The following is a 26,350-nucleotide window of genomic DNA, read 5'->3' on the forward strand; positions in this document are numbered from 1 at the left end:
TGTAAACAAGAAAAGTAAAAAGCTCTGGGACCAACTTCCTGTCTAAACTGTTTTTATCTACTATTGTCCATCTTATTATCAATCTGTATTCAATAAGCCTTTAAATATAATGTCGATTTTGCTTCATAATGAATAGGGTTTCAAACAAATTATATCTCATACAACCAAGCCCATGCCAAGTGCTGTTCTGACACTTTAATGCATATGAATATTTGTTAAGACAGGTATTTAAAGCCATAATATATTTGGTTCTCTCCCTTCTGAATAGCAATTCACTTTTAACTCCCAACAAGTTAGTGCTAAATGTAAGAAAGGGACACAATGATAGATTGTGCCCACCTCCTTCCTTGCAACCACCTGATGACTAAAATATCACTTCTATGCAATGTCACTACCTAGAATGCAAGCAGATTTGACTTACCACTGGTCGTAATTACAGCCCTCTAAGTATGTTAGTACAATAACAAGAAAACCCAGAATTTAAAGCGTTAAAACCTCTGCATATAAAATTAGGTGTCACAGAATTGGACAGAATTAATTTTTGGAACAGATCTTTAAACAGGTCATCCAAGCTTATGGTTGAGCCAACTTGCATACTAAGTAAGAGAACCAAGTCAATTCCAGTTTGCAATTCAATATATTTAAAGAACTAAGAAAAAAAGTCCTATTTCATTAAAAAAAAAAACACCAAAAGGCAGCTTAAAAGAACGTATCTTTGTTATATGAATAGCTCAAGCATGCTATTAGCAGGTGGAAGGCTTAGACTACGTACTCTTTCTTCTTTGCCAGCCTTGAAAAGACAAAGGAAAATTTCACTTACAAATTGTGTCTGTGTAGCTTTCAGAAATGGTAATTCCAGAGATGGTAACTGACTATCCCTTTGAACCCAGTCACCCTGGCAGAAGCAATTGAGCAGCTGGCTGAGCAGGAACTGTGAAGCCTCTCAGCTGTGCCAGCCTTGTGGCAAAAGCCAATGTGGGCAAGAGACCTCTTAGTCACTGCTTAGTCAGCTGCTTGGCAGCTACTTGCAAGGTGACAAGGTGCAAAGGGAGAAGCTTCTCCCTGGCGAAGAAGGACTCTCAATCCTTCATCATTGGGGCAGAGAGGGGAACAGCCAGTGTGTGTGTAGGGAGTTCCCAGAGACCACATGCACAGAGGCCACATGGAGACAGACATGGTAAAAAAAAAAAGGAAGAAATATTAACTATCTTCCAGGGGCCAATCCAAAGCAGAAGGATTCTTTCCAAGAATCAACTCCAGATTCTCCTCTCCCTCTTTCCCCAGAGACAAGTCTTCCACACACAGCTTCAAGTTTCCCCCCACAAAACAAACATTGTCTCTTCTCTGAATGAAAGCAGAAGCAGCAATGCAGGACCAATCTGCCAATCAAGTCCTGGCAAAACTCACAAAGCTTAAGTGGGGTTCCAAATTTGAAAGCTCCTTTTTGCCACTGTTTCTTCCCCACTTCCACATGCAGTAAGTCAGTCTCTTCCAAAATGGCGCTGCTTTGTACCATGGAAGCAATGCCCTTTACCCAAGCCTCACAACAGTTTCCCAACTGCCATCACAACTAGCAAAAGAAATGGCTAAAGAAGGGAATGAAGTCATGCAGGTAGGCGGAAATCTGGACATAGTACCACATGAAGCAAGGGTCTGAGGTAGTTTAAGGGACCCTGAAAAAAAGTTTCATGTGACCCTCATCCCTACTATGTGCTGGTTCCCTATGTCTTTCTGGTGCACCAATACTTTGACTGAAGGCCCTCCCTGCTGCCCTTTTCCCCCTCCCTGTCCCCCTTTCCCCTTCACTGCCTTCCTGGATCTTTCCACCACCCTCAGGGAGGAGGTACCACCAACACTGAGATTCACTGCTTAGCAGAACCTGAATACAAATTCTCCAGGCATTTTCTAAAACAGTCATTCCCAAACTCTGGTTCTCCATGTGTTTTGAATTGGCTAAGCTGGTTGAGGCTGCAGGGAGTTAACGTCCAAAACACCCCAAGGACCAGAGTTTGGGAACCACTGTTCTAGACGGTTGAATCATCCTGGAACGGTCACAGAAATGCACACTTGGGGTTCCAACAGTCTACCCAACTTGAACATAGTTATTTCCAGAAAAGAGGGAAGTGAGAAAACAGCAGTTTAAGCTGGCTTTTAATGAATAAGCAGGGCAGATTTATATTGGGATGGTTTATCTTTTTAAAAACTTTTGTATGTCTTTTAACTGATTTTTTTGTAGTGATTTTAATTGATTTTAAATTTTTATTGCAAAGGTTTTTTAAAATCTTAATTGACTTTTTCTGGGAGGCGCTTTGGGTCCCCTCTCTGAGAAAGACAGCACACAAATGAAATAAATAAAATAAATTGTGCTCATAACAATGGAAAAATCAAGGTTTGATACTTTGAATTTTATATTTTTAAAAAATATTTTCAAGCTGTGGATGCTTGAATCAGTGTATAAAAAATGCGTGGATAAGGAGGGCAACTGTAGTTGCATGCTAGGCAACTGCAGAGGGGGCAAGGACTATTTTTTCCTTCCACACCTACCAGTGAGCGACAGTTGTGTGTCAAAGCCTTAGACCGCATTAGATATTTTCAAAAATATCCAGGCTTTGAATCTCTTCAATGACCACCCTTTGGGAGCTCAAGACCCACATGCTATCCATGGCCACACTTTACCCATCCCATCTTACAGCAACTACATGACACTGGTTTTAAAGAAACTGTATTGGCTCCCAGTACACTTCCAGATTAAACTGAAATGCTTGTGGTGACATATCAAGCACTAAATGGCCTGTGAACTTAATACTAAAACAAACAAACAAACAAACTCGCACAACTCTCCTACCTTCACCTGAACCACCAATGAGGTCTGCTGCAGGGCCCCTCCTCTATTGTCCCAGCACTAGGAGTAATACATCCCATAGCTGCCTTGAATCCCATTTTGGGAGAAAGGCGGGTTATACATTCAACAAATAAATAAATAAAATTGTCTGTGGCTCTGTTTTATTGTTTTAAATTATTTAAACTGATTCAACTGTATGCTATACCCTCAGGTAGCATGATATAATGTGAGGCATAACTATTATAATAAACAAATAAAGAAGAACTCACATTTTCCTGCAATGAAATGAAAATGAATCATGATGAACCATGGCCTTAAACACACTCTCTCTCCTCTTCATTTTCAGTCTCAGAGGAAATACAATTTTTTATTTTGAAGAAACCACAACTCCCTTTACTATTTGAAGAAGCTGGGAAACTACAGCTGAATCATAGCTTATTCTCTCTAACTGTATTACAAAAACAGCTTCCCTAATTCAGTCATCGTGTGGAACTGTGGTTGATTTAAATAGAAAACACCTTGTGAACACAAAACAGGAAGAGTGTAACAGCAAGAGTTTCATCACAGCTTGTTCTCACAGCTTTCCATTTCATCTGAATCATGTCTCCATCTTCTCAAGCTAAATTAAATCACTTTATGCCTTCTAAAAATTACTTTCCCTAATTTAGCCTTAACGTAAATTTTGAGTACAGTGGTCCCTTCCCTTATGCAGGGGATCCATTCCGGACCCCCCCCCCCCCAACGTAAGGGAAATTCCCGCGTATGCTCAAGCCCATGGGGCTTGTGCCTGCGGCGGCGCGGCAACAGCATATTCTATGGGTGTGCGACACTGCTCCTTCCAGCACGCCTTTCAGCTTATGCTGAAAGCTATGTATATCATGCCTGCGTATGACGCGGACACACTGTAATTCTTTTACAGCTTTTTGTATAAAATAATGATTGACAATCAATGCACTGGTTTACTTGCAATACTGAATGAAATGGGCCTCTGTGTCAAAACGCTTAGTAACTAATTAAATACAGGAATCTAGCAACACAGGGTGAATGCAAGTTAGCATTCATATGAATGAAGTTTACCTATATGAACTTAGAGAAAATTTGGTCAGATTTGTTTCATCAGCAACAGCCACTTGTTTACAGGCCTTCATATGAGTATACTGTTTCATACAAATATACATACCAATGTGGTTCAAGTAAGAAAGTAAAATATAGTGCTCTAATTATAATGCTATCAAAGCAACAGAAAAACACAAACTCCCAATTCATTATAACTTAAAAACTATTCCAAACAACAGAGTGGTTGCATCAAATATAGTGTGTAAGATGGTGCTTCCTTTTCATCAGATCTAAATAAATTATTTCACTGAAAACACAGATGTGCTGAGGTGGTAGCTGAACATTTCCTAACCAAAAAGTACTACTGGTTAATCCAAGCACATATGGATCTTATGCCTGTTTCAATGTTTTCATCATGACATTTATACAGTTGTAGCAAACAATGTTTCTCACTTGCTGTATAGTTAGATTAATTTATCTACTCTAAGATTGTACAAAACAGAGTGGAAAGCCATATTGAAGGGAAGGAAAAGAGGTACTGAAGTTTTTTACTCTTTTTGTTTCCTTCCTGCATTTTTTCTGCATCCATCCCCCTGGGCTTTCAGTATCTTCATTGAGATGTCAAAGGACAGAAACAGAAAAAAAAATTCAGCCCACAATACAAGTTCAGTAACCTCAAAGCTATCCAAAGTTCCAAGTTGCTATATTATTTAGAAATTTTCATCCAACAATTGGTTGATACGGCTTCTTCTGAAATTTCAGCATGATGACTCAGTATGAATTTATGTAAGTCATATCCACGTGTATTTATTTAGACATTCCAGACAATTATGAGCAACAGTTATTGATAAAAATGCCAAATTAAAATATGAAGTTGCATTCATTCTAACAGAGAAAATTAAATTATGATGTAAAGTCTTCCAAAAATACAATTGCTGGTTACCTCATCATGTGTGTATCTGTACTCTGCCTTCTTAGATTTGAGGTCCCATAATGCCACCGTTCCCGATTCAAAACCAATCAGGAGCTGTAATAAATCACAAATGAAAATGTGTATAACCGGCATTAAAAATAAATTATTTATTTACTATGATATGGTGAAATTTAGAATAACTGTACAAACACAACACTGAAAGAAATATTATAATGTTGTAGTTACACTACTGGAATTTAACAAAAATATGAGATCTTATTTTAACATAGTTCTGTAACATGTCAACTGACTGAGTGTTCCTTCACCATATATGTATATTATGATACCCAATTTCAACAAACATTTAAAAAGTATATTTCCAGAATGATTTGCTTCACAGTTCACAGCAGTATCAATCCAGCTACAGATGAACAAATAAGAGGTATTAAAGCTGCTATAATAATAATAATAATAATAATAATAATAATAATTTGTTTTATTTATATACCTCTATTCCAAAGATCATAACGGTGAACAGCAAGTAAGCTAATTAGCAAGTAAGCTAATTTGCCCCCAACAGTCTGGGTACTCATTTTAGCGACCTCGGAAGGATGCAAGCCTGAGTCGAGCTTGGGCCCTTTTGCTGGTCTTGAACTCGCAACCTTGTGGTTTTGAGTGAATGGCTGCAGTACAGGCATTTAACCACCCAGAAAACTGGTAAAGCGTGTACAACTGTGAACTGTACCTTCTAGATCATTCTGAAGCTATCAGCTTGTGGTGAACCACTCATATGAAGCATATGCCATGCACTGAACTGAACTGTTTTGCATGCATAATCTGATCACTTCACCCTGAAGAAAATATGATCTTAAACAGTAAAAGAAGTTGATTTTAGGAAATAAATTAACTTTGTACCCTTGGTTTTCTGCTAATTTTCTCTCTAAAATGGTTTGTCCACTCTTCTTCCAACATGCAAACTGACTTCCAAATCTTCACCTTGCAACTGGCTTAAAATGTAACACTAAAGTACTCACCGCTAGAAAAGGTGGAGGAAGAATAACAAGCAATTCTGATCACCATGCACAATATGTCATATAGTCCATACCAATTCAGTTTGTAGGTAGACTACTGCTTATTTGAATGTACCCCACATATGTATAATTTAGGCCTATGCAATGGCCTCCTTACAAAATTCAGGGTTCTTCTCTATTTGGGCAGTTCCATATCTAATTTGTCCAGAGTTAGACATGAATTAAAAATTTAAAATATACAATTTCCTGCTTATCAATGAATTGTACTAGGAAACAAAAACAGCCTCTTTTCTGACATATAATCTGTAGACAAAATAGTACTCAGGGAGCACTGACAAACTGCAGGCAGAGAGGCCCAGTGTGCGTGTGCGTGTGCAGCGGACACCTTTAAAATTGACCTTAAAATGTCTATAACTTTTTGGTTTATCTCAAAAGTGAATGACATTTGGAAATATTATAAAAAATCTCTCCTTTTGATAATGGATTAACCATGACAAAATGCAGATGAACAGATTCAAGGTTCTTATGTCAGCTCCATTTAAATTACTTTTAATAAGTTTAAAATTTGCTAAGGTATGCTGATTTTCAGCCCTGTGGTACTCCTGCTTATCACGTATATGTACTGCTTGTATATTACGTGTTACCAACATACACACAATACTGATAGCTAAGCGCAAGAAAGAGGAGAAGCCAACAGACACACTAGCCAACACAGCTTAAAATCAAACACAAACATAACCTAAAAGCCTAGGAACAAAATGGATGGTGTGGGGCAGGTAAAGGGACAAGGGCAATGAACAAACTATCACCATCTAATAAACTGATACTAAAATAATACTGGACATAATACAAATTTTCTCAAATAATCAATAAACATGGAGCTAGATTGAGAAAGGATTACGAAGGGTGGTTGAAGGGGCTCAGGACTTCATGTCTGCCATGACAACCATGGGATGGAGTGGTTCAGAACTTCCTGTCTACTATTACAACCATGGGGCTGTCCCAAGCAGTATCTTGTGCCACCCATGCTGCTGGAGATACTCTAGACCTAGTTTTCTGTGCAGGACAGGATGTTGATGTTCTGAGTGTGGAAGAGCTTTCAATAGTTCCGTTGTCATATACAGATCACTACCTAGTGAGATTTAGACTCACTGGAATTCATAGCCTTTGCAGGGTTGGGGCCCCGAATTAAGATGGTCCACCCCAGGAGGTTTGTGGAGCCAGATGGATTCCTGATGAGTTTCCTGTTGCCTTGGCAGGTGATCCAGTTGAAGACTTGACTGATCTCTGGAATAGGAAAATGGCCAGGGCTATGGACACAATTGCACCTAAGCGTCCCCTCCCATGTAGTGGAACCAAGTGGTGGTTTACCAGAGAGCTGATGGTGGTGAAACAAGTGAGATGGAGACCAGAGCAACAATAAGACAGAGAGAGAGTTTGACTGAACATGGGCTAGAGCACATTGGAACGTCTATGGCGTGACAGTGGTGTCAGTAAAGAAATCCTTTGTCACTGTCACCATTGCATCTGCACAGTGTCATCCAGCGGAGCTGTTTCAAGTAGTCAGGGGCCTTCTGCAATTCGTCCCACAAGAACAGTATATAAACCACTTGGTAGCCTACTGTGAACCATTTGCACAGCACTTTGGGGATAAAATTGTTCATATCTGCTCCAGCTTAGATGCTATAGTTGATACAGGTCTGGTGGATGTAACATTGGCACCTGGTTCTCCAGTGTTACTTGATCCGTTTCAATTTGTGCAACCTGAAGATGTGGACAGAATCTTTGGGAGGGGGTGAGAGGGAGGCTATTTAAAGGCTCCATGTCCCTTCATGTGCTTCTTTTACTGATCTCTGTGAGAGGAGAAACAATAAGAGAAGAAACAAATTGGCTGTTACCTGGCTAAGTTTTCAACTGTGGCGACCACAAGGCCTGCTCCTAAAGTTGGCTGCCACCACAGTCCCAAACAACCCACTGACAGTAGTAGTTTTTTTACTGTTCCTTTTGCCAGTGGCCTTGGGCCACCTTAGGCAGCTTCAGAGCAGCTTCTGGCTGCTCTGCGGTCATGGGTCATCTGCATGTCACGCCACTGAAGTGACCAGAAGCCAGTCCTTTTGGTCCATCTGCTTTGGGCCTTTGTCGTATTCTGCTTTACTTTAGCTTTCTTTTAGTGTCTGAATTGCTGACTTGATCCAAAGAGACTTAGACCGATCCATATCCAGTTCAAACTGGGCTGCCTCAATGCAAATTAGTCAAAATTGGCTTGTTCAGTTCAGGATGTTGCTAAACCAGCTGCACAGCTATCATGATATTCCCTCACACCTGATCAAGCCAGGAGACCAAAATTACATATCTGTTTAAGCCACTGACTATTTCTCTCTCCCCTTCAGTTTTGTTACACAGCTTTACATACTTTTATCCTTCTGAGTTATTAATAGAAAGAATAAGGTGTACACACACACACACACTTTTATTACTGCAGCAACAGATTGCTCCTTTAGCTGTCCTATAATGTTAATTCATGGTAGATATCAATGCCTCATTCTTAAAAGGGCTCAAGGAGCAATCCATAACCACTGGGATATACTCAAGCTGAACTCTTATACCCAACTTGTTTTCTTAACCACTGGTTGTAGAATAGTTCATCCAAAAGTCATCTGTCCTAAGTTAAATTTGTCTGCTTTATAATGTCTGAAAAATGTTGATGGTTCCCTCCATCCAGCTGCTTTACATACTCCCTCCATCCAGCTGCTTTACATACTTCATCCAATGAAGATGTTACTCTGAATGCTGTTTTTGTGGCTATTGACCTTGTTGAATGGACCCATACATGCTGTGCTTTTGGAATTTGGAAGTAATCATAGCACAGGTAAATACAGCTTTTCAACCACCTCAAAATGATTGATTTAATTGCCTTGAAGCCTAAGGTTCTAGGATGGAAAGAAACAAATAAAGCTTTTGTACATCTTATGGTTTTTGTCTTTTCTATTTTACTGGCCTCCTAACATCAATGAATGCCACCATCTCTCTAGCAGATGTTTTGGATTTAGGGGAAATGTTGGTAGTTCTAATGTCTGGTACCACTTTTGTGTAACATAGACTTCAGAAGAAATGAAGGATGAATTGTCAAAGATAATTTGTCTTATTCAAGCAGTCACAAGTTAGGATTTACTGACAGAGGTGTCATTTTCAATACCCCCACTGTTGATGTAATTGCTACATGAAATGGCACTTTCAAAGTCATTAACCTCAGGGTTACCTCATGAAGTGGCTAAAAACAAACTTTTGTCAAAATACTCAATACCACTTTCAAATCCCACATACAGAACCAATGAACAGATAGTTGATCTTGTAAAGTTGCTCTTCTCAAAAATCTCTTGGCATGAAGATGGGTAGATAAAGGCTTACCATTTACTACCAGCACAGATAACAGAGCAGCAACCTGCCTCTTTAAATTATTAGGGCTTAGACCTTTATCTGTTTTACTCTAAAGCAAAGACATGGCATCATCCCTCTGAATTTCTTCCATTAACATTGACTTCTGCCCACACCACTTCTAGAATCTCTGCCAAGTGGTTTCAAAAAATGGTGTTTGCTCAGTGTGCTCCTATTGGCTCAAAATTTTCTGTTCAACCTCCACATTGTTAGATTTAACCACTGTGGGCTGGGGTGGTAACTTGGACTTCGAGTGGTGTATTTATTAGCAAAGGATAAGAAAGTCTGTGCAACCAGTGTGGAGCAATTAAGATAATTTCTGCTTTTTCTACTATGATTTTTTTTAAAAAGAATTCTCTAATATTGGAAAAGGAAGGAATACATGAAGTAGTTCCATTGACCATTCCACTGCTAATGCATTGTGCCCTTCTGCATTTGTGCTTCTACTGGTTGAAAAATACATTTTTACTTTGAAATTAGGACCAGATACAAAAAGGTCCACCACCAATTTACCATAGTTGTTCTGTAAATGGTTGAATATCTCCTGGTTCAAACCACACTCTCCTGGTTGAATTTTATTCCTGGTTGAGTAGTCTGCTGTCACATTCAAACATCCTTTAAGATACACTGCTGTTAGCAAATGCAACCATATCTCAGCCCAAGCCAGAATTTTGGTGGATTCTTTTAGATGTTAGGATCTTGTTCCCCCTTGCTTTCACAAATATGATTTCACAGTAACGATATTCATGCAAACTTGCATGTTCTTGTTTATATTAACATTGCTAACCTCACTGCCCTTATCTCTAATAAATTTATACTGAGTCCCTTCTTTGGCATTGTCCATTCTTTCTGGACAATGTGACCTGACAATGACCACCTCATCCACATAGTTGCCCTGTTCAAACTTCTTGCTCTCATCCATCCACCAAAGCAAATATCTCCTTACTTTCGTTGGTACAGTCAGAATGATATACCTTTTCCTTATTATTTGATTCTGAAATGGTCTCATGAAAATTTGCAACACTCTTGTGTACAATCTTGCCCATGGAACTAACTAAATCGTTAAAACTACTGTTCGTAGCACTCATGTGAAATGCATTAGATCTACTGACTTCATCATTCTCAACTTGATTATATCTTCCATTAAGTTGTGTTTGGTTCCCTTGAAAAATAAGATATGCTCACTTTGTGTATTAATTTCTGCAGCCAAGTGAATTAATATTATTGCAGCTGTCAACTGAAATTTCTTGAATTTCATTAGAAATCCCTAAATCTATAAACATTGCAATGTGACACTGAGGTCACTTCTGCTTTCTGTTTGCATATGTCTTTCAGCAAAATACTGGCCAGATACGGGAATAAATGCAGTTCCTGCTGCCTCAAAAAATAAATAAATAAATAAATAAATAAATAAATAAATAAATATCAAGAGGACTAGTACTTTGGTGAAAACTCTGTGTGCAGACCATATAGAAGAGCCTTGAACTGATAATGACAGCTGTTATAACTTAACCTGAAGTACTTTCTACAGCTTCAGTGCATAGCGTCATGCAAATATAATTCTCTCAAGCCCATCAAAATAAATAATCATTTAGGACCAAATTCTCTAGAATAGTTTGTAATTTCTCTATCTTGAACTTTTATTATTGCACATACCCATTCATGTACTTTAAGTCCAAGACAAATCTGTGCCCCCATTGTGTTTTGGGTCCATAAACTAAACTGGAGTAACTCCTTTGAATTTACAATGGGATGGGACCTACTCTAGTGCCCCAATTTGAATTCAATTGTGTATTTCTTTTTAATTGCATGTTATATTGATACATTAAAATTGAAAAGGGGAAAAATACAGTCAGCCCTCTGTATTCACAGATTCTGCATCCACTAATTTAACCATCCACCACTTGAGAATATACATCTCAAAAACGAAAGAGAGAAAGAAATACAAAAAACAAATTTTGATTTTGCCATTTTACATAAGGGACACCATTCTACTACACCATAATATAATAAGACTTCAATATCCACAGATTTTGGTATCCATGAGGGGTTCAGGAACCAAAATCCAGTGGATAGCATGGCACACTGTACAGAACAAGATAGAAAGATTAAAGGACAAAGAAAAAGATGACTACCCTTCTTCATTTTGGAGGTTAGAAAACAGTAATTATCTTAAGCCACTCTAAATAAAATCCAGCAATTCTCTTCTTTCCTTATCCTATTCTCATTATTTCTCTAAGCTATTTTTTTCTCTTTCCAAGAGAAAATCTTGGAAAATAGTTTAATATATCATTACATTATCACTCATCTTTATATAATCATATCAATTGGGCTGTTACATCATATTAAGCAATATTATTTTCTTCCATTTTTAGTAATAACTATCTTACTAGCATAATTGTATAATACTATTTCTTCCAGTTAAAACTGTGAGTGTTACATATAATAAAGTATCACTAAATCTAATCCATCTTCTACATTTCTATCATATTTGACTTTATACAATTATTTACAAATCTCAGTGTAATTTATCTTGTAATCAAGTCCACTTTAAAGCAGACACTACCCCTTTAATTTTAAATATAATTTGAGCCTTTCTCCTCAGCCATACAAACCTCCTCCTCCCCAAATCATCAAACGCTCTCCCCCACATTTTGTTCTTACAGTCATCTTGTTTCCACTCTGTTGAGAGTGGTTACCTGGGAGATCATGCATCCCATGTCCTCACCTACTTTCAGTCCTCTCCACCATGTTGCTACCTAATCCCTCCCTCCAAACCCCTTTTATTTTTCCATATATGTATTTCTCATCCTTTAGACATCATTTAGAGATTAGCTTCCTTCTTATCCTCCCAACTCCAGATTGTAGTTTCTATTTTTAAATCCAATATTTCTTCAACCCTCCTCTCTTCTTTTTAGGCTAATCCCACCACTAAATGAACTTTAATTTGTTCTCCCATATATGTATTCTCCATACTCATCCTTTCCTGACTAGCCCCATCTCTCTCCTCACCTTCATTTGTAGTTTCCATACTAGGAGCCACTATTTTCACTTCATCTGGCATTGCATCCTACCAGATCTGTCATAAGGTTTTAAAATCCAATAGTCCCCAGTCTCAAATCTTTCATCACACCACTTTTCAGATGCTTCATCATGTGTGGGGGATTCTTCAACAGACAACTCTCTGCCGACAGCTTCAGTAAAAATTCTTGAGAAACTTCCATATTCTTTCCTTATATTCAGAACTCACATAATTAAAAGTCCACAAACCAAAACCTCCACTGTGTCCCTACCTCTGTCTGGTTATAGTCTGGCTACAATCATTTATCAATTTCTGAAAGATAAGGTCTCCACTTTCTCACATTGTAATTTCCTCTTATTAAATTCAATTCCAATCAATCTTATATTTAATAAAATCCAATCCATCTATAAAATCACATGATCTCAAATCCTTTGTTATAAACCTTTAGGCACAACAACCAGCTCTTCTTATATTTAAATCATGATCTTACAGGATAAACATCACTTACTCAGTTCTTGAATGCACAAAGAAGGCAGCTTAACAAAGTTTCTGTTCCATAATTTCAATCAGAATTCTTCATGTTTATAATCCTATGGTCTAATTAAACATTTGAAGAAAGCATGTAGCTGGCTCAGTGTCTGACTGATCCATCAAATAAGACTGGTTGCTTTTCATGGCTTGGGCATAGAAGTAGTTCCCATGGCCTCCCCTTGTTCACTGAGCATTCTACTGCCCCAAAAGGTGGTTTACTCATGAGTAAACAGGGGATTTGCCCATGAAAGTTTTGAAACCTCTTGACTCATGAGTAAAGAGGTTTCCAGATATTCATGGGCAAATCCCTCATTTTCCCTTTGGCCCAGGAACATTCCACCAGCCAGAGAATCCTCTGACTGTGGTTAATTTAAAGCAAAAGTCCTCCTTGTTGTGGAGCGCTAATAAGGAGTGTCATCCAGCCATGTTCCTGCACTGAAGTCCGTAAATATTGTATTTCCATTTGTGCTGTCTCCCTCTTGATTTAGTTTTCTGATACCAGTGATGAAAGATAGCTTCCCATTGGTCATTTTGTGAAAATGATTTCAAACCCTTGCTGAACTACTTGAAGTACCTATTATTGCAGTATTCATTGTTATGGCTTCCCACAAATGGCCAAAGTGATATAATTTTCTTTCTGCTGACACTTCTCTCATGTCAGTATTGGTGTCTGCTACCCCTGTTGGAGCGAGCATCTCCTCTTCTTGGCTGTTGATGACCCTGTTTGTCTAAAGTGGAGTCTTTCTTTAATTCATTATTGTTTGAAATTTCTGAAGTCTCTTCTTTTTGAGAAACTTTTTCCTCTAAAAGAGTAGTCTTCTCCCCTAAAATATCTCCTGTCCACTTTTCTTTTTTGAATTGCAAGTAGCACTTGTTTCTTGTCTTTTTCCTTTTTTTTCTTCTTTTTCTTTCACATTTCCTCTTTATTCTATGCTTCATTTTCTCCAACCTAATGTCCAACTAAATAGAGTTTAATATTAATTGTATGGTTATAGAATGAGAGAGAGAGATTGTCAACCACCTGGTAAGGCAGGAAAAGTAAAACTGAAAAGGAGACAGAATCAGGCAGCTGTTAAATGGATTTGACATGAGGGAATATCCCAATGTTGTGGATTGCTCCTTCAGGCCTGAGAATGTAATATAATGGTCAAAGGACAAAACAAACACAACTGACAAAGTGGAGTAGTACTCTCAACATATATGCCCTTCCAACAAGTATTTTATATTACAATGGAAGAAAACATTACAAAAGGGAGCATGCATTTCTACATTCTACATTGTCATTAAAGAAATGAGTCAAAACTGAGTATTTGTAAATATGCTGTATATGTGACTTACATATACACACACATGCGCGCGCACACACACATACAGAGGCACTATTTAGGAAATAAAAGCTTTTTTATAGTAATGCTACAAATTTAAAGGTTCAGCACTGGTAGACTATTGTAATAAATTGACATTGCAGAAAGACAAATAATTTTAAAGTTTTTTCAAAAAAATTAAAGCTATTAAAGAGCAATACATGAAATTTATTATAGCTGAACCACAGACTTCACAAAACACCTACTGCTGTTTGGGAATAATCTCCAACAATCTGGTATACTTCCCAGCCAAAAGTGTTAAAAGGTATTATGTAAGTCCCTTCTCTGCACATAAATGTCTTCAAGATCCATTTTTAATCCTAGTATCAAAGGGGATATTCCAATATTTATCATAATCCTGCTCACAAAAAAATTGTAAAATGCTAAATTTGATTTAATCTGGTTACTTTGTAAAATTAGACATCATTCTTATGTAGTGATGTCAGAAAATTATCAAATGCAGGCAAAGATTTGAATTGCTAGAATGCCTGCTTTACTAAAAATGGAAAGGTAAAGTAAACATTTGGTTTTTGAATGCAAGCTTAATACATTTATGTTTGGATCAGCAGTGTCTCATAAGCTGCTAGTACAGTAAGAATAAATATCTAATAGCTATGCTTGCATAATAGTCGAAAATCTCAGAAAAGTCTGCCATTTTGCTGGTTAAATGGTATTTGGAATATCTGTCTCTTAAACATATGGCATCAAGTTTTACAGCAAAATAGAGGAGGAGGAGGAGGAGGAGCAGGGGGAAAAAAGAAGAGGGTAAATGAAATGATGTACAGTTGACCTGCCGTTTCTGTGGATTCTGCATCCACTGATTCAACCAACCATGGGTTCGAAAATACTCACCAAATCCCATACCACAAAAAACCGAAAAACAAACCTTGATATTGTCATTTTATATAAGGCATGTCATTTTACTACATCATTGTATATAATGGGACTTGAGCATCCATGGATTTTGTATCCACGTGAGGTTCTTAAACCAAAACCCAGAGAATTCAAAGTACTATAGTTTAGAAATCAGCTATATGTAATCATTTATTTAAAAAAATATTATTTGAAAAAAAGTGCTTCCCTGTCTCAGAGTTCAACCAAAAAGAAAAGAAAGAAAGAAAGAAAGAAAGAAAGAAAGAAAGAAAGAAAGAAGAATAGTTTCTAAACTATTCCATAAGATCAGTAAGTAAAGCACACAGGTAGCAGCTTTAGTAAGGAAAATCTTCTTAGTAAGGAAAAAAAAATCAAGTGGCCATTTCCAACGCCAAGGGCAGTGTATCTTAAACCAATATGATAACTGTTACATATGTTTCATTCCATTAAGTTCTATAACTTCAAGTACATTAACCAACTACATTAAGGTAGGTACTACAAAAGCACCCCTTTCCTCTAACAGTACTTCAATACCATTTTAAGAGGAAGGTGGGAGGAAGAATCAAGGTTTATAATAGACAAGCAATAAGAGCACAGTTACACTTTTCCCTAGCAGGAGTTTTCCCAATCGAAAGTCACCCAAAGCCATGTCCCTGTCTGGATTTTGGATTTCCAATGTAGTTCACATCTCTAAATGTATGTTTGTGTTGTTTATTTCTACAAAGAAAAATGTATCATCTAAATACATATAACAGATAATGTCATTCTGATGTTTTTAAAAATTTTTGAACAGTTGTTATTCACCCGAGCATCGTATTACTTTTTTTAACAGACTATTAGCATATGAAAAAGGAAGTGCAGTACTTTCACGCTCAGATTAAATATTCTTATAAATGTCTAGTTTTTTAAAAAGAATTTTTCATGTTTTAACATATCTTTTACTAGGCCTGTAAAAGAGACTTGTAGAGACTTTACTAGAGACTTTACTAGGTCACTACAAAAGAAATTTAAGTTCAGCGCGCCTGCGCCATACGCAGGCGCGCCATACGCAGACTTGAGCTTACACGCTCAAACCGCGGGGCGCACGCACGGCGGAGTGTCCCATTCAATTGAATGGGCGCGCGCGCCTGTTGTGCCCCGCGCGCTCCCGCGCCGCCGCACACGAGCCCCATTGTTTCCAATGGGGCTCGAGCATAGGAGGAATTTGCCTTATGCGGCGGGATCTGGAACGGATCCCCCGCGTAAGGCAAGGATGGACTGTACATACAATAGGAAATAAAGCTTGTTGCAATGGTTGTTAAATAGTTACTTCCACTAATATATACCTACAAAACGCTACAAAGATATCTCACTGAGAAGTGGGATGTGTGCTCTGATTTCTCAGTTAATTTTTTTTCAACATCCTTTAATCAGTTCGATAACTTGAAGGCTCAGCTGTTTTGCTTTTATACACTAATGCTGTAAGTTAAAAAAAAGCTTACCTTGCCTTCATCCATTGGATTATCACTAATATGAACAACAGGCCCAGGATGAGACTTGGATGACCTGAAAATGTAAACATTATCTATTTTTAAAACTAAATACAGACATGTAGTTAGCCTGTTTATACAGTAGTTCACAAATTTATTCATCTATTGTATTTTCAGCCAATTGGCAAATTATTCTTCCTAGTTCTGTTACATTTGTTCTTTTAAGTTTTCCACTGTTATACTGCTGTTGCAGAGATAACATTTTTTGAGAAAAATATTATTATCCTTCCTTTCTCCCCGAAATGGGACTCACAGTGGCTTACATATTAAAAAGATTACAACTAAAAATACAACATCAAAACCAAATTAAACTATCACCATATTAAAACATATACTCAAACATGATTTTAAAAGTTACACAATGTAATTTAAACCAGTACAGCACTTACAGAATTTTGTTAAAAGCCTATCTGAATTCTTTTAAAAAAGAGATCTTCACCTGCTACCCAAAGGAGGGGCCACCCTACCCTCCCTAGGGAGGGAACTCCAAAGTGCAGGGACAGCCATTGAGAAGGTCCTCGCTTGTCTCCTACAGATCTCTGGGGCCAGGCAGGTTTATAACTAGAAATATGGTCTAAGACAGCCTGTACCTAAGCCAAATAGCCATATTTACTTAAATTCTGCTTTTTTGGGGGGAGGGGGGGTGGTGTCAAGATGGGTTATAACGAATTCACAGCATACAAATGTTAAAAGGCAATTAAACCATCTTAAAATTAAAACTAGTTAAAAACATAAGCCATTTCTCCATGCCTTTAAAAGGGATGCCTATGTGTCTTCTTTGAATGAATGCCTGGAGGAGGTAATGGGGTGGATGAAGAAAAACAAATTGAAACTAAATAAATCCAGACAAGATACAGGTGCTTACTATCAAAAGTCTTAACTGGGATTGGAGGTTGTGGATGGGGTTATATTTTCCATGAAAAACAGTGTTCACAACTTGGAAGTGCTCCTGGGTCCCTTTCCCCAAATGTTACTCCAGATAGATATGACGGTCTGGCGTAGTTATTATCAGCTTTGCCAGACACACCAGCTGTGTCCCTTCCTAGAATTGGAACCTAAAGATCATAGTGCACACAGCGGTAACCTCACAGTGGACTTCTCCAATACCGTCTACATTGGGTTACCTTTTTATCAAGTTCAGAAACTTCAGTTAGTTCAAAATACAGCAGCCAGACTGATTGCTGGGACATCTAGGAGTGAGTATATTACACCAATATTAAAATCACTCCACTGCTTGCCAGTTAGTTTCCAGATGAAGTAGAAAGTGTTGATTATTACCTTTGAGACATGGTTTGGGTCCAGATTACCTATAGGATCACCCTCTTCCCTATAATGCATACATTTACTTCAACTGGCCAAAACTAGACTGTAATCCCAAAGTCATTTTCATCAACTGTCCCTACATTGCAAAATGGCCTGCCAGGATATATTCAATAGCTAAACATGCTGTCTGAATTTAAAACAATATTAAAGACCTATCTCTTCCAGCAGACTTACTCAGTCAATTTTAAAACTGTGTATTTTAAATTGGCATATTTTAACTTGGATGATTTTAATGGTAATGGCCATTTTAATCCTATGTTTGTTTTAATTGACGTGTTTAATGGTAAATTTTATATATATTGTATTTTAATCTATGTTGCACACCACCTCAAGTCTTGGGGAGAGACAGGTAATAAATAAATAAATACATACATACATACATACATACATACCATGCAGTACAGTATACAAGGCCTTTTCCTCAAAAAATAATTCTCAAAGGCCCATGAGAGTTAAAGATTGTGGAAACATAGTAAGAAAGGTGAAGGGAGTTCCTGAGCCTGGAAGCAGCCACTGAGAAGGCACTCACTGCTTTCTACCAAATGCACCTTGAGGGTGGTGGGACAAAAAGAAGAGCTGCCCCCAAAGATTTCAAAATACAGGTAAGTTCCTTTAAGTAACCTTAACCTGAGCACATAGGGCTTCATAGGGCATCGCTAGCATGTTGAATTGTGCCCCAAAACCAGACAGACAGGCAGACAGACAAGGGAGCTGTTCCAACAAGAGAGTTGTGTGCTCCCTGTATCCAGCCCAGTTAATAATCTAGTGGCATCTCTTTGGACCAGCGCAAGTTTCCTCACACTGTTCAAAGGCAGCCTCACAAAAAGTTTGTTACAGTAATCCAAAAAGGATGTAACTAAGGTATGAATCACCATGACCAGGTCTGACATCTCAAGGACAGAACAGCTGGCACACAAGCCTTAACTGTACAAATGTCCTCCTGGCCAATGCCAAGACTTGAGCTTCCAGGCTAAGGTTGAATCCAGGAGCACACCCAAGCCACAGACCTGCATCTTTATGGGGAGCACAAGCCACATCTAACACGGGCTAAATCTCTATTCCCTGATCTTCCTTTCAGCTAACCAAGAGCAACCCTGTCTTGCCTGGACCAAGATTCAAGTTGTTTGCCCTCATCCAATCCACTCCTCAACAGGCACCACTTTAGCACCAAAAATATTTATATGTACACAACTGAATTTGAGTGATTTACTATTTTAAATTCTTTAATAAAATGTCCTCGTCAAGTAAACATACATAAGGCTAAATCCAATGTTGATTGTACATAGCACAGGCCTACGTAACATAATTGTACATAACAAACAGACCAGTTAGAAGAATAGATTTCAATAGGCCTGTTCTAGATAGGACCAACAATGGATTTAGCTCCACAGGATTAATAACAGACTTTTGTTTGTTTATAACGTTTTTCTCTGGATACAACCCATATAACTTTGAAGTTATGTTAAATTAATACACGGATGTAGCTGGGGGGGGGGTCCTTGGGGTCCGGACCCCCCTTCCATTAGAAAAATGAATGGTGCGTGCTGCTGCGCCACTGCACCCAAGCCCCATTATAATGGTGGCACTTAGTCTGGACCCCCCTTTTTAAAATCCTGGCAACATCCCTGATTAATAAATCAGAATGGATGATCTACGGTGTATTTTCTAAGTGATTCAACACCTCCTGTTTGATCTTGGAAGCAAAGGAGAGTCAGCCCTGGTGAGTACTTGGATGGGAAACCACAAACAAATACCAGGTGCTGTAGGGTACATTTCAGAGCAATGAACTGGCAAAACCACCACGGAGTATTCCTTGCCTAAGAAAACCCTATGAAATTGATGAGGTTGCCCTAAGTCATCGAGCAATTTGAAGGCGTAAACAGATACACACACACTGTTGTTGTTATTGTTGTGTGCCTTCAAGTCATTTATGACTTAGCGTCACTAACGCAAGCATATCATTGGGTTTCCTTGGCAAGATATGTTCAGAGAGGGTTGCCTTTGCCTTTCCCTGAACCTAAGAGAAGTGTGACCTCCCCAAGGTTTCCATGGCTGAGCAGGAATTAAAAACCTCATCTCCAGAGTCTCAGTCCAATACTCAAATCACTACACAATGCTGGCAGCTATACACACAGGCCTCTATACATAAAATGGCTCTCAAAAAACATTGAAGAATTCATTGGATACTGGAAATACTTTTCTCTATCCGAAAACACAAAATTAAAAAACACATACACAAGGGTACAAAAATATATGGAAAACAATTCTACAACTACACTGAAACTATGACTCTGTGTACTAGAAAGTATAGTTCTAAAATCTCATCACTGAGTACATTGAGACATACTGTTCAATAAAGAGGCATATGACTGTAATGTTCCAAATGAACTTTAATAAACAAGAATGCAACCTTTCTCAATATTTTATACATAGCGGTGATATTGTCTTGAAGTACTTGTATCATTTTAAATATCCATGCACAGCTGACAGATTAGTAGCCAAGGTTTTTCAACAGCAACAAAAGAAGTTGCAAACTTTTATATTTAGCATGTTCTGTCAGTTAGAACACACTTATAAAAGTTAACAAATGTATCACAGTTGTTTTTAACTCAAACCATACTCACAGTTCAATGGCTTTATTCCACATGATGACATAGCCTGAGAGAGAGAAGGACTCCACATTGACAATGTGTATATTTCCTCTTTCAGTGCCCACGTACAGCCATTTACTCTGGAAAGGCAGATGGCAAAATGTTATCCTGAAAGAGAACACATACAAAAATGGAATTTACAAAAATATAATTTCTCTAAATTTTAAGGTCAAACACTAAAAATCAATAGATGAACACACTGTTTTGTTGTTGTGCCATTTCTGTCTTATGGCAACCTTAAGACAAGCGGGATATTCTTGGCCAGATTTGTTCAGAGGTGGGTTGCCTTTGCCTTCCTCTGAGGCTGAGAGGAGGGTGATTGCCCAAGGGTTTCCATGGCTAAGTGGGAATTCAAACCTTGTTCTCCAGAGTCACAGTCCAGTGTTCAAACCACTATACCACACCAGCTCCTACACATTGTTGTACTTCACATATATCCTCATAAAGGTTTTATCAAATTCACACTCAGATGATTGAACTGTATTTAACCTACGTCTGTTTTTTCACTGAGAAGCCATGCACAACTGAAATAATTTCCCAACTCCAACTTCAAAAAAGTAGTCTGAATGTGTGTGTCCACTATATAAACAGAGAACACTCAAAATATAATACTAATTGTTCAATTCCAAGCAAGAATGCATAACTATACAGTAATAGGTCTTGATTACCATGTTATGATATGGTACTGAACTGTTCCATGACGCAAAAGATGTAGTATGTTAAACAATTTAGAAAACCCAAAATGAGTGATTATGCAAAAATCCACAATATATTTAGAACAAATTGCTAAATATGGAGATATAAAACTAGGTTAGAAAGTGCTCTGCTGTCACACAAAAAAGGATGCCACAGCCAAATGCAACTGCTTAATAAAAAAAAAACACCTTTATTTTCATTTGATAAAGAAACCAGACTCCGAAGCACCCATTATTCTAAATTTCTTCAAAGGTTTTAATTTTAGGTAGTTGTGCCTGAAAATATAGGCATGAAACATAAAAAGAGAGGCTCAAGGCTTGTTGCTCATGTAGTATGTGGGTCCACTTTCTTAGGGTCTTCTAATTGACTGGAAATGAGTGAAATGTGTCACTTAAATATCCAAGATGGTCAGTTTCTCCTTTCTTAAAAGCTTCTATTTTGACAATGATTTCTTGGGAATAACACACAATAATGAAGAGCATAAACTTGCTATATGGAGGTAAAGAAGTGATAAGAGATTCTGGCTACTAAAATTACTAAAAGTAAGCAAGAGTCAATATTCATTAGAAGAAAAGCTTTGTCTGAGTTCAGTATTTGTGGGCATGAATCTAACTAATGAAACAGTAGACCTAAAGTGGGACTGCCACAGTAGAGCATTAATTCAAGTAAGCAATAATAAATTCCTATTGAATCTAAATGCATTTTGAGTAATTACTTACATAAATGTATGAAGAGTGAGGCAAGGTCACTTGAGAGGCAATTTGTAGATGCTTGCAATGGATTTCCTTTGCTAGTTGTAGGCCATATGTCTCCTTTGATAAAACTGTCAATGCTACTTAAGTGAAACCTTTATCATGATTTGCCGAACTTAATGTAGTGCATAACAATTAACCAAACAGTACCGTTCATTTTAAAAAAAATTCACTGCAACGTCTTAAACACTGAAGCTCCAATAAAGCAAAACTCTGTAGAATTTGGCTAAACCACCTTTATACAAGATTTTTAACTGGCTATGTTTTACTGGCTTACCTGTCTCTTAAAACATTTTTGCTATGTTTTTATTCTTATTTGTTGTTTCACTATAACTGAACATTTTTTCTTCTATAACAACTTTAAGAAATTTTCATTACAGGAAACCTAAAAATACCATATACAGCCAGAATGAAGTAGTGATCTGAGTGTTGGACTAGGACCCTGGGAGACCAAGGTTTGAATTCCCACTCAGCCATGGAAATCTTCTGGGTGACCGGGGCAAGTCACACTCTCTCAGCCTCAGACAAAGGCAAGGGAAAAACCCCTCTGAACAAGAAAACCCAGTGATGGGTTCACCTGAGGGTAGCTTTAAGTCAGAAATGACTTAAAAGTATACCACCACCACTACCACCACCACCAAGTACTGTAAGTAAAATGAAAAAAAATATAAACAAAAGCAGAGAGATTCATACAGTGGCAGATTTTTCCAGCAAATAGCTGCTGATGCTGAAAATGAATCTAGAGTTTCAAGCAAGACTAAACCTTCTGAAATCAATTTCAAATGGAAGGCAACAATGTTGTATAACTCACAAAAAGATACTGAGACAATCCACATAAACACGTTTGCTGAAGTCATTCTGATACAGAATGAAATACAGACTGAGACCTGGAAAAATATTCCATGTTTTCTGACAGGGTGACTCTTGAAACAAAAAGAGAGGTAACTGCAAGCATGCTGGAAGTCTTCCAAAAACTTTTTTTAAACAACTACAGAACAAGGGATCTTCTTGAAGCAGGTTTTTGAACAACACTGACAAATCCATTCTGTTTTTCCTGATTTCTTCTCTCATGTACATTCTGCAGTTTGAACCTCATAAATCTGCTCTGAGAAGCCTAATTAATCTTGTTAGTATAATTGCACTGCACAGAAGTACTAACTCAACACCCTTAAATATCACTGTAACTTCATCCTGTCCACGTGCTATTGCCATGGGCAATACCTAAGAAAATCCATCATCGTGTTTATAAAAACATAAGTCACAACATTATTTCTTTCACACAAACATTAATTCTGTCATAATTTCTTTGGAGCAATTTTGCTAACATCTAATCTCACCTTGATTATCTGATTCTTTTGCATCTGTCTCCCACCCCCCCACCCCCATCCTAAATCTGTTTTAAATCGCTTAAAGGCAATATTCTATAAACGGAAAACAGAAGTTCATATTGTCAAGTCACATATAGGTGTGTACAGCTCAAGTGTTCTACAACTGCTGTCCGTGTGTTCTCCAGAAGAAATGCTGCTGGCATGGTTGTACAAAGGCTTAATGGAATAAGGTCTGAAAAGCCACTAAAAGCATACATAAGACACAAAAACAGGATGGAAAGATAAAAGACTAAGCAGCTACCAAAAATAATTCATAGACAAGCACCAGCAAATAAGTTAAATCTACTTCAACAGGGAAAGAACTCATGGCCCAAAAGTCTATCTTTAAAAGGTCATTAAAGAATGGGTGAGGGATGGAGTTCCTCCTGAAAGGCCCCTGCTTGAGTCCCAAATAGAATTATTCTGGGTTTCATTTAGATACATTGGAGAGTGTCCAGTAATGATTTCTGCAGGCATAAAGTCTTGTGCAAAAGAAGGAAAATTTTCACACATTCAGCCACAAATAATAAATGACTTTAAAAATCATTACCAGTGTCTGGAATTAGGTATGGAAACAAATATGTTTCCAAACAAGCCCCTATTAACAATTGGGACTCCATGTTGTTGGTCAACTGTAGTTTCCAAGCACTCTTCCTAGACAGTCCTTTGTATGAAGTATACTATAGTAATCTAGACTTAATATACTGTAATTAAAGTGTGTTTCACCATGGTCCTATTTACTGTCCACAGACCACAACAATTTAGGTCCATGATATTTCAAATACTGCTTTATACTACATGAAAATGTCCATAATCTGAGATCTTCATCCTAGATCCAAATGTGTCCACGATCAAGACTGGCTAGATTGATAGATAGACAAGATAGAGCTTTCTTCTGTAGCAGCATTCAGACCATAAAACTCCCATCCCAGGGAAATCTGGGTTTCTAAGGCAGTAAAAACTGTACTGTTTAGTCAGGATTTTGGCTTTGTAAACTTATTTTTTCTCTTTTTGTGCTCTGTCTTTAATCTGACTATACATTCATTCAAGGGCCCTCTAACAGTATCTAAGTATTTTAAATTAATATATAAAGGAAATAATTTCTATCATCCAAGGAAAAAATGATGCTGAGAAATCAAACACCTAGAACTGAGAATACCTAACACACAGGAAAGGAGGCAAGCAGTTCCCAATCATGACATTCCTTCATATTTGAATGTCAAAATATGATTTGTTTCCTAAGCCATTAGTGCAAACTTCAGTTTGTGTGTTACCTGAACTGAATCTGAACAGAAAATTATAATGATTACAAGAACTATATTAAATGGGAAAAGCTATTTGGGAACATAAAGCTTGTTGAGTGAAAGAATACTTTAATATAGACAAGAACTTCCACTTAATGTTTTAAATTTAACATTAAGCCACTATGTTAATAACTTATGGATGTGCCTACCATGTAGTCAAGAGTATTTTAATTGACTTATTAAAAATTCATAGTCAAGCATTTATGTGTCTTTATAAAAATTATGTACAGTGCTGGTTAATGGAAAATACTGTAAACTAGGTCACAGCAGTTGGCAGGAAGTTTTTTGTTAAGAGTCTAACAAACCTGATCAGGACAGCTTTAAACTGAATGATGTGGGGGAGGGAGACAGTATTCTTGACGGCAGGAGTTCCTCAAGTACTGAATGTTATTCAGAGACAAAATATTACAAGAACCCAACAATAGGAGGGTAAAAAAATTGCTTAAATCAGCAGTTAAGGGGAATGACCAATGGTCTTAGATATCTCTATACCAGTGGTTTCCAAACTATTACAAATATCTTGGACTTCAACTCCCATAAGCCCCAGCCAGACTGGCATATGATCAGGAATTGTGGAAGCTGAAGTCAGAAACACCCGGCAAACCAAAGTTTGGGAACCACTGTTCTATACTAATGCACAGAGCGTGGGAAATAAACAAGATGAGCTTGAACTCTTAGCACAACAAAGCAAACATGCTATAGTAGGCATCACTGAAACCTGGTGGGATGATTTACTACAGTAATGTAGTAAAAGAGTATAACCTATTTCAGAGAAACGGACCAAACAGGAAAGGAGGAGGAGTAGTGTTATATGCCAAGGATGCTTACATCTGTGAAGAGATCCATGACCTAAATCCTCGGAACCAGGTAAAAATTAAGAAAGAGAAAAACAATACTGAAGTCATTGTAGGAGTGTACTACAGACCCGCAAGTCAGACTGAGCACTTAGGTTATGCTTTCCTAGAACAGATTACCAAACATTCAGAAAAGAGAGATGCAGTAGTAATGGAGGATTTCAACCTTCCCGATATTTCTGGAAGTAATACTACACAAACAATTAAGGTTCAACAAATTTCTCATTTGTCTTGCAGACAATTCCATTGTCCAAAAGGTGGAAGAGGCAACCGGGGGGGGGGGGTCATCTTTTTTAGATCTGATCCTAACCAACAGTAATGACCTGGTTTATGGGGTGGAAGTGGTGGGATCCTTAGGTGGGAGTGACCATGTTCTCCTAGAGTTTGTTATACAGTGGAAAGGAAAATCTGAGACTTTAAGAAAGCTGATTTCCATAAACACAGGGAAATACTATGGGGTGAACCTGTGGTCAAGAACACTAAAAGAGAAGGTAATTCATGGTGGATGGGAGTTTCTTAAAAGTGAGATATTGGCCTGTTACAGACAGGCCAAAATAAAGCTGCTTCGAGTCACTTTGGAGGTATAGTATTTCAATGATGCATGAGTCCTAAGAGTCCAAAAGCCACACCAAAGCTGCACTCCAGTCCTTAGGTCTGGAGCATGGCTTTGGTGTGGCTTTTAGACTCTTAGGACACATGCATCATTGAAATACCATACCTCCAAAGTGACTCGAGGCAGCTTTATTTTGGCCTGTCTGTAACAGGCCATTGAGACACAATTTCAAACAGTTTCAATGAGGAGGAAAA

General features: G+C 37.8%; 1 protein-coding gene across 6 annotated transcripts in view; it reads right to left on the minus strand.

Annotated features, from left to right (window-relative positions):
- STXBP5 (syntaxin binding protein 5) overlaps positions 1 to 26,350 on the minus strand; it is a 160,273-nt gene that overhangs the window by 84,414 nt on the left and 49,509 nt on the right. For 5 of the 6 annotated variants that reach the window (XM_089530231.1, XM_089530227.1, XM_089530226.1 and 2 more), the window contains exons 5-7: positions 20,544 to 20,678; positions 16,549 to 16,612; positions 4,842 to 4,925 (exon numbers count right to left, since the gene is read on the minus strand). In XM_089530231.1, the coding sequence (XP_089386357.1) occupies positions 4,842 to 4,925; positions 16,549 to 16,612; positions 20,544 to 20,678 (283 nt within the window). Of the gene's footprint in view, positions 1 to 4,841; positions 4,928 to 16,548; positions 16,613 to 20,543; positions 20,679 to 26,350 lie in introns of those variants that run through there. The other variant, XM_089530232.1, reaches the window with a different exon arrangement.

This window comes from Sceloporus occidentalis, unplaced genomic scaffold (genome assembly GCF_023333645.1).
Source record: "Sceloporus occidentalis isolate IW3139 unplaced genomic scaffold, rSceOcc1.0.p SCAF_6, whole genome shotgun sequence".
Classification (NCBI taxonomy): domain Eukaryota; kingdom Metazoa; phylum Chordata; class Lepidosauria; order Squamata; family Phrynosomatidae; genus Sceloporus; species Sceloporus occidentalis.